Source organism: Mus pahari, chromosome 6 (genome assembly GCF_900095145.1).
Source record: "Mus pahari chromosome 6, PAHARI_EIJ_v1.1, whole genome shotgun sequence".
NCBI lineage: Eukaryota > Metazoa > Chordata > Mammalia > Rodentia > Muridae > Mus > Mus pahari.
This window is the reverse complement of record NC_034595.1, coordinates 62544387-62553560: the sequence shown is the minus strand read 5'-3', so window position 1 is coordinate 62553560 and position 9174 is coordinate 62544387. Positions and strand designations below refer to the sequence as shown.

The 9174-nt window shown below is 45.4% G+C and overlaps 1 protein-coding gene across 1 annotated transcript in view; it reads left to right on the top strand.

Moving 5' to 3' along the window:
- Positions 1 to 434: 434 nt before the first annotated feature.
- The window catches only part of Slc5a9 (solute carrier family 5 member 9), a 21972-nt gene continuing 13232 nt past the window's right edge, over positions 435 to 9174 (top strand). Inside the window, exons 1-8 of the mRNA XM_021200302.2 lie at positions 435 to 505; positions 3832 to 3936; positions 4284 to 4448; positions 5671 to 5776; positions 6536 to 6616; positions 6849 to 7054; positions 7250 to 7385; positions 7566 to 7673. Of these exons, the coding sequence (XP_021055961.1) occupies positions 491 to 505; positions 3832 to 3936; positions 4284 to 4448; positions 5671 to 5776; positions 6536 to 6616; positions 6849 to 7054; positions 7250 to 7385; positions 7566 to 7673 (922 nt within the window). The 5' untranslated portion in view covers positions 435 to 490. The remainder of the gene's footprint in view (positions 506 to 3831; positions 3937 to 4283; positions 4449 to 5670; positions 5777 to 6535; positions 6617 to 6848; positions 7055 to 7249; positions 7386 to 7565; positions 7674 to 9174) is intronic.

Below are 9174 nucleotides of genomic sequence, written 5' to 3'. Positions count from 1 at the left end.
CTATCAGCCCACATCGGAGACTCTCATCATGTCCTGACCATCCCTAGCTACCCTGAGCCTAATGTACACCCTCTTCTCTACATCAATACCACAGATGTGGATAATCCACAGCTATCATTCCAGTTATGTTCGTGTCTTGACCAACATATTTGGCCTCGTGTTCCCAGAGAACATTCACATCCCAAAACAGGCTATTGCCTAACCACCTACTGGCTCCTTCCAAGATCCTCAGTGGGCTCAATGGTGTGGCTCTCCCACAGACTACAGTTTAAAAATATTGACACCATCAGTATACAGACAGCTTTGCTCTACCTCAGTTCTTGCCTTCTTTATCCCCACAATGCCTATAGCAAAAGGGAAGTTAATCTGGGATGAAAGGTGGGGACTGTAAAGAGACTTGAAAAGTACTAACATCTCTGCATATTCTTTCCAGTCATCCATCCGTGCAAGTCGAGGGACCATTGGTGGCTATTTCCTGGCTGGGAGATCCATGACCTGGTGGCCAGTGAGTTGACCTTCCTCCCTCCTCTCCCAGGATACACTCTCAGCTTTCACCACCCACGGCCTCCTCTCACCTTTCCTTGCCAGAACTATATAGGTACCATGCTAATGTTTTTCCCAACTCTGAACACATCTCTTGCCCCAATCCACCAGCAGCCTGAGATGCCTCTTGTGTGTGTCTCAGATGGCTCTCTAGGGGTTCTTTTGTTCTATCTAGAAAGAAATCAGAGATGGAAAGGGGGCATATTGTTGATAGCACTCAACTCCAGAAGTTTATAAGCTGTGATTCTATACAATAGAAATGAAGTCTCATGGTCCCAGAGAGTTCTTGTTCTAGGTGCACAGGGCAGGGGTTGTTGGTCTGAGCTTGCAGCTCCAACATCCAGAGAGTAAATAAAGTTACATCTCTGAGCTTCAGGTGTTGGGCCCCTCAACTGTTCAGCCTTTTGTGTCTTTCTCAAACTTTTTCATTGATCCAGATTTACAGTGCTAACAGCCTCTTTGGTTCTCAGTGGTCCCACTATGTCCTAAAGTTTCTTGCAGTTTCTGACCTCAATTTTTTGTGTAACTCTTCAGCCTAAGGTTCTGTGTCACCATTTTGAACAGCAGGGTCATTAGTTCTCTGAGGGTTCTGGAACTCAGCTGCTTCCTCACCATTAACGCTGGTGAGCTCTGTGGTCTAATATGCTCTTCATGAAACCAACCCCGCATGTTCACTGAGTAGGAGAAGAAACCATTTGGGCCAAATATTTCAACACTGAGATGAAGCAGGCAGTTTGGGGAGATACACAGAAGAGAATTCTCCCAAACCGACTGAACAAAAAGTGACAACCAATCAACTTATAGGCCAGAAAAGAAGTGAAGCACATTTTACTCAGAATATAATTCCCAGAGTTACATCTTTGTACACATACAGATCCCAGTTCCACTAATCATACTATTAGATTAGGACCAATCACAAGCCTCACACTGCACTAATAACGGACATTTTCTGTGCCCCTGGGGCTATTCTCCTTCTCCTGTGTTACTTGAGTAGCTGTAGAATAAGTACTCATCTGTCATCCACAAGTCAAGTCTAGCCCAAGTCTAGCTCTTCCCAATTCGATGCATGTTTTCTGAAGAGGTCATGACCACAACACAGCCTCTGAAAGTAGCCATTTGTGACTTCTACAGCACCAAAGTTGCAGCACCCCTCAGAAGCTGCAGTGTTAGCCTCGTGGGTGGATCCATAAGGCATTGGAAGCAGCTGAGATACCACGATGACCGTCTGGCCAGTCGCCCAATTGGAGTTGCTCAATTGAGAGCTGCCTGATTAAGGCATTCAGGCTTAGGAGGGTAACATCATTAGTGAGGTAACCCAATCACAAAAGANGTCACTAGATATGCACTCACTGATAAGCGGATATTAGCCCAGAAACTTAGAATACCGAAGATACATTATGCAAAAACAGAAGAAATCCAAGAAGGATGACCATTGTGTGGATACTTCATTCCTCCTTAGAATAAGGAACAAAATACTCATGAAAGGATATAGGTACAGAGACAAAATTTAGAGCTAAGATGAAAGGATGNANTATCCAGAGACTACCCCATNCGNGANTCCATCCCATCATCAGCCACCAAACCTAGNTACTAATGCTCATGCCAGCAAGATTCTGCTGAAGGAACCCTGATATAGCTGCCTCTTGTGAGGCTATGCCAGTGCCTGGCAAACACCGAAGTGGATGCTCATAGCCAGCTATTGGATGGAACACAGGGTCCCCAATGGAGGAGCTAGAGAAAGTACCCAAGGAACTGAAGAGGGCTGCAACCCTGTAGGTAGAACAACAATATGAACTAACCAGTACCCCCTGAGCTCGAGTCTCTAGCTGCATATGTAGCAGAAGATGGCCTAATCAGCCATCACTGGGAAGAGAGGCACCTTGGTCTTGCAAACTTTATATGACCCAGCACAAGGGAAGGCCTGGGCCAAGTAGTGGGAGTGGGTGGGTAGGGGAGCAGGGGCGGGGGGGTATAGGGAACTTTCGGGATAGCATTTGAAATGTAAATAAAGAAAATAATAATAATAAAAAATATATAGATATAAAAAAAAAGAGAAGAATTTGTCAGCTATCAGTCAAAGGACAAAGCTACTCATACTCTCCTCAGTTTTGCTCATTCACAGGAAAAAAGTTTTAAGACTTCAGAAATAAATACCCTAAAAACACTTGATGCAACCTTGTATTCAAATACCCAGGGAGAGTTGAGTCCCCCTTTTCTGTTTCCACACGTAGGCCTTATGTTGGGCACTGGACCTGTCAAAGTATATCTTGAGTTTTTGGCTATAGAAATACACAGAGCTGTGTGGGCATATGAACAATATAATCAAACCTGGGGTATAAGAAGGCACTGGGGTTACCTATTGCTTGATGAAGTTGCTGGGTATCAGGTAATTGAGTAGATAGGAAGTAGAAATTATTTTCTTGAAAGAATGACATATACACTTACTACTAAAGAAGAGTGACATGAGACTGCTTTCAACAATCTCCAAAAATATGTAGACATATGTAAACCTCATCTGTCCATCAGAACACACCCTAAATTTCTACTGACCCTTAAAAATTAACTCCTTTTTCCCAAAGTCAGATGAAGGGAGGCCCAGCCTCTTTAGAATCCCAGTCACACCAAATGTACACACAAATTCTCACATGCTCATTCATGTACTCAGACAGTCTCAACTTTTCCCAATCACATAGCCACACCTTAAGGGACACACACACAGACATTCATACAAACCAAGGTTTGCATATACTTGTACAGTGCACAAATGTACTGTCCCCACCCACTCTCACACACTCATTCACATAATCAAACACATAACAAACCAACCCCCACATACTCTCACCTACTCACTTACACACTTTCTCTCTCATTCACTCACACTTATAATGTCTGCCATGTTTGCACCTCCGTTTTGGTGATGCTCACCATGGCTCCCTGCTCACCACTGCTCATACTCTGCTCTTTAAAGAGTAGAGAAAACCCTGACAGCCTTCAGGAGCCTCTAAATGTCTTGGTTATTTGGAGCAGGAAGTCTAAGGACAAGGAACCTCTGTCTGTTTAGCAGGATAGACTGCCTGATCTGGGAACCCGGAATCCCATAGGGATAACGAGATATGACTTGTGCTTCTAGCTGTGCCCTTATGAGGAGAAAGAAGAACCCCCGGAAATGGTTCTACAATGTCTCAAAAATCACAGCCTCTAGCTGCTTCCTCTGTTAATGGTCCTAACCCCCAGATTGCTTCAAACTAACTATGACCCCTGACCCTTAACCTCACTTGTGCCTTGCAGATTGGAGCATCTCTAATGTCCAGCAATGTGGGCAGTGGCTTATTTATCGGCCTGGCTGGAACAGGGGCTGCTGGAGGCCTTGCTGTGGGTGGCTTCGAGTGGAACGTAAGGAAGCTGACCTGACTGCTCCAGAGTGTTGAGGGTCAGAACCATCTCCTGTGCCTGGCCTTAGAGATGAAAGATATCTTGGAAGAACTTGGGTGGTTGTGTGGTAAACCGAGGACCCATTATATAGATAATGAAATCAAGGCCAGAGAGAGAGAGAGAGAGAGAGAGAGAGAGAGAGAGAGAGAGAGAGAGAGAGGACTCAGCTGGAGTTATTCAGAAAAGCTGGCATGAGGACCCAGTTCCTTCATTTCCTTGTTCAGGGCTCTTCCACACAACATGCTATCCTCAGGTGGAAAGCTGCTCATCTTTTGTCCAATCAAAATACTCTCTCTATGCTCTTCCAGGCAACCTTCCTGCTTCTAGCCCTGGGCTGGATCTTTGTCCCTGTGTACATCGCAGCTGGTGTGGTCACCATGCCACAGTACCTGAAGAAACGATTTGGGGGACAGAGGATCCAGGTGTACATGTCAGTCCTTTCTCTCATCCTCTACATCTTCACCAAGATATCGGTGGGTATGACTCAAAGATGGATCACTTACTGTGGGCCTTAGGCTGAGCTCACTGATGGCAGGGAAGGAAGGAGGGAAGAAAAGGGAGAGGGATGAATGGAGGGAGGGAATAAAATGAAAGCATATGTGGATGAAATGAAGGTTAACAGAAAGATCCATAGATGCACATGACCTCAGAGTGTGACTCCATCCAGAAGTGAGGCAAGCAGAAATGAAGGATAAATGTTTTAAGTGAATATTGATCTTTCATTCCAAAACCTATCTGAGCCTATTGTTTCATCTTTATATTAACTGATGCTTCTTCATTCAGCAACAATTAATAGCCTAGAATGCTGGAGTCAGAAAGATTTCTACTGCTATTTTATTGAACTAAATTCAGAAAACACATCTAGACAGGTTATGTGAATTATCCAAGTCTACACAGAGGAAAGACTAGATCTGGGATCAGAATTGGATTTTGACTGCCGTACCACCAGAGGGTTACATCTCTCTCTCTCTCTCTCTCTCTCTCTCTCTCTCTCTCTCTCTCTCTCTCTCTCTCTCNCNCNCACACACACACACACACACACACACACACACACACACTATAATATTATAGAGTCTGAAATCACTTAATAAACAATCATGTGATTGGCTGAACAAACAGACTGAAGGAAACAGAATTAATCAGATACTAGATTAGCAATCAAATTACTTTGAGGACCAATATTGTTAGCTGGGGTAAAGTCTATACTCCAAGTCCCATAATAAACCCAAGCGCCTAGATTATCCAGAGTCCGTGGTTGCCTGCCCAGTCAGCAGGCCTGTGCTATGCCGTGGAGCAGCCAACAGCCTGCATTGCATCTGTTCTCCCTCCATATGTTGTCTTCTCCCTCTCCAGCTTCTAGCTCCACTTCCTCCATCTTCCACTTTCATTCGTAGCTTCCCTTTCATAATAGACAAACAAATCATTCAGGCCCAGCTGTTTTGTTTCTTTTTATACAGTTTTATTTCCCTCTAAATTCTACCATGCCTCCATGTCTGCAAGGTCAAAGCCATATTCTCTAGCGTGGCACTTTTAACACCAAGACCAAACTCATCAGCATGGCACTCAGTCTTGTCTTCATTATTCGAGGACAGCTGAGGACAGGCTGAAGACACCTGCTAAGGTAGGTGACACCCCCACAGCAACCATCCTGAAAGCATTGGGTGGCATGGACTTGTGGGTGCTGGCTTTCTACAGACTGATATCTTCTCTGGAGCCCTCTTCATCCAGATGGCCTTGGGCTGGAATCTCTATCTCTCCACAGTCATCTTGCTGGTGGTGACAGCTGTCTACACCATTGCAGGTAAAAAGGGTGAAGGGCCATATTGATATGTAGAGAGTGAGGTGAGGAAGGGTGCTTTCACTGAGACAGACACAGAAAGATGACGACAGAGACACACAGAATACTTGTGATTCGGAGAGAGATAGTAAGAGAAAGAGACACAGAGACAAACAAATGAAGACAGATGTAAGATGAGAGAGCTCACAGAGACAGATGAAAAAGGGGGTTGGAAGTACAGAGATGAAAAACCCACTCCACAATGACAGGTAATGAGAGAAATGTGGGGTCCTGCTAAGGATGAGTTGCACATGGATGAGATAGAAGATCAGGAAACTAAAGTCTGGGCCATAATCACTGTCTCCAAAGCCATGAACACACTCTTCTCTGCTTCCTTTGAGTTATAGAACTGGTATCCTGCTATAGCAGCCCAGAAAATAACAACTTAGGGCTAAGTTAGCTGTCTTTGAATGACGGGGGCATCTATGTGGGTTTTCCAAGGGAAAGCAGTGAACCTGGGCATATTAATGGCAAGAACAATGGAGTGTTGATGGTATGGTGACTAGACCTTGCCAGGGGCAAACGTAGTTGCATCAGAACTCACTGGCCCATAACCAGCCTCCATCATCATTGGATGGAATAGAGAGAGAGCCTGTCATTAGGGTTCCTGCTAAAAGGTCTCCTGTGTCTTCTCTGGTCTCCTAGTGTATCTGAACACAGAAGTAGGCCATAGAGAAACCTCCCATTGATGCTGACTGATCTATCCTATCCTTGGGTACCCAGGGGGCCTCACAGCTGTGATCTACACAGATGCTCTACAGACCGTGATCATGGTCGGGGGAGCCCTGGTCCTCATGTTTCTGGGTAAGAAAGAGTTCTAAAGACACCCCATCTTAGCCCCTAGAACTTTCCATAGCCCAAAGCCATATAAATTTTCTATGTCAACACTTCCTAAAATCAGGGCTCTCACTACTCCAAAACCCAAAGCCCAGCATCCCTGCCTATTCCCAATCTTTCTATCAGTTCAAACCCAGAGGCTCATGAGGGGCTAGGAGTAGAGCCACAGGCCATTTCTCATACCATGTTTCTCCCACAGGCTTTCAGGAGGTCGGCTGGTACCCAGGACTGCAGCAGCTCTATAGACAGGCCATCCCCAATACCACAGTTCCCAACACCACCTGTCACCTCCCACGGCCTGATGCCTTCCACATGCTTCGAGATCCTGTGAATGGAGACATTCCCTGGCCAGGTCTCATTTTTGGCCTCACAGTCTTGGCCACCTGGTGTTGGTGCACAGACCAGGTAATGTCCCCAGTCTGGCATGGCCCAGCAGGGAATTCCTGAAAACCAATAAACAAACAGGCACTTTGGTATAGAGAAGATTGGGCCTTATCCTGGGAGTGGATGGAGGCAAAAACTGGCAAGTTGTGGGGCTCACCTGCACTAAGCTAAGCCCTGCCCTGACCCAGTAATATATCCCCACTACTGCTATTTCAGGTGATTGTGCAAAGGTCTCTCGCAGCCAAGAATCTTTCACATGCCAAGGGAGGCTCCGTGTTAGGAGGCTACCTAAAGATCCTCCCAATGTTCTTCATTGTCATGCCTGGCATGATCAGCAGGGCCCTGTACCCAGGTAAGAACTAATGATGCGGTCTATGCATTGGAAGTTTTGCGAGGCATTTACAGAGAAAGTATTTCTGGGATAGGTAAGCTACAGCAGGGACTGTCAGGGTTTCTCCCCTAAGAGAACATTGTAAAAAAGAAACATTTTAGACATGTTTAGACATCATCATCTAGCTCCCTTCTTTTGCAGATGAAGTTGCCTGTGTGGACCCTGACATCTGTCAAAGAGTGTGTGGGGCCAGAGTTGGATGCTCCAATATTGCCTACCCCAAGCTGGTTATGGCTCTCATGCCTGTGGGTGAGTCTCGGCTCCCACAACCTTTCTACCACTCAGTACGTCCTACAAGACTTACACCTAGGACATACTGAAGTACAAATAGATGGAAAGAGTGAAGAAAATGATGCACTTCTGTGATCACTCCAACACATGCACACACACACATGCACACACACATGCACACACACACACACATACACACACACACACACACACACACACCACTGTTCCTCAAGCTTTCCTACCTGCTATGTACATGCTAGATACCTGCTATGTGTTCCAAGTATTGGAGATGCAGTACTGAATGGCAGTTCCCTGATTCCAGGCTTTATGTGATATCCAGGGAATATACCTGCACTCCCCAAGAGTATAAGTCATGATGACCAAGAAAGCCTAAAGGAGGTATTGAACAAGCCTGGGGAATATCAGAAAGAATTATCCAAAGGAAGTCCTGCTGAGTCACAAGAAACACCTGGCCAGAGACCAAGAGCATGTGAAATACCATTCCAGGAAGACAGTACACCTGCAGATGACCAGGGAGGAAAGACCATGCAATGGACCATCAGCGTTCCAGGAAGACAATACACCTGCAGATGACCAGGGAGGAAAGACCATGCAATGGACCATCAGCACAGCTTTCCATAGGAATGCTATGGTCAAACACCATGCAGAAGAATGAATAGCCTTTTGTCTGAGAGCAAAGATGTACACTGTGTACTAGGGGATTTTGATTCAAACATGAATGATTTGATTTGTGCTTCCAAAGGACCACTATGCTTGTTGAATTCACCATGGAGACAGACGGGGGCAGGGTGAAGAAAGTCAAGAAAACAAAACTGAGGATTCTGCCCTGTTCCAGAGAAGCAGCATTGATGACTTGACCAGACCAGTGGTTTTAAAGATGAAGAAAAAACATTTGAAGACATTGGTGAAGTAATACTGGCACAATTTGATTACCCAGTATTCATTAGTGACTAGAAAAACAGAGACCCAAAGATGGTTCCAATTTTTGATCTTCAGAGGTGATATTTCGTCAAGGAACTGAAAGGCAGTATATGTGCAGTTGTTGCTTCCCTTTAGTAGTCACAGCCAGTGAGAGAAACAGCAGAGATAGTAGTTAGCAAAAAGAAGGAAGGGGAAGAAGTGAGAGAAGGATCTAGGATAATGCTGATATCTGTGAGGAAAAACAGTAAGGCATTATTAGCCTGAGGGCAGCAAAGAACTGAGGAGGACTCCTCAGTTTGGGACCCTTGAGGACTCAAGTGCTCTCAAGGCTTCCAGGGAGACACTAGGACTTGGTTAACCATGCACATTTGAGGGAAAGAGACCCTGGGTGGGCTGGACAACTGCTGGGACTGGGGTCATCTCCCCAGCGTTGAAAGGTCATTTCCAGGAGCTTGACCATCAGAAGTAGAGACTTTAAATATTAGTACACCCTCTAATATTTCTTTTGTCCAAGTGAAGAAAATGGAAAGAAAAGAAGGGGAGAGAAAAGAGAAGGGAAGGGAAGGGAAGGGAAGGG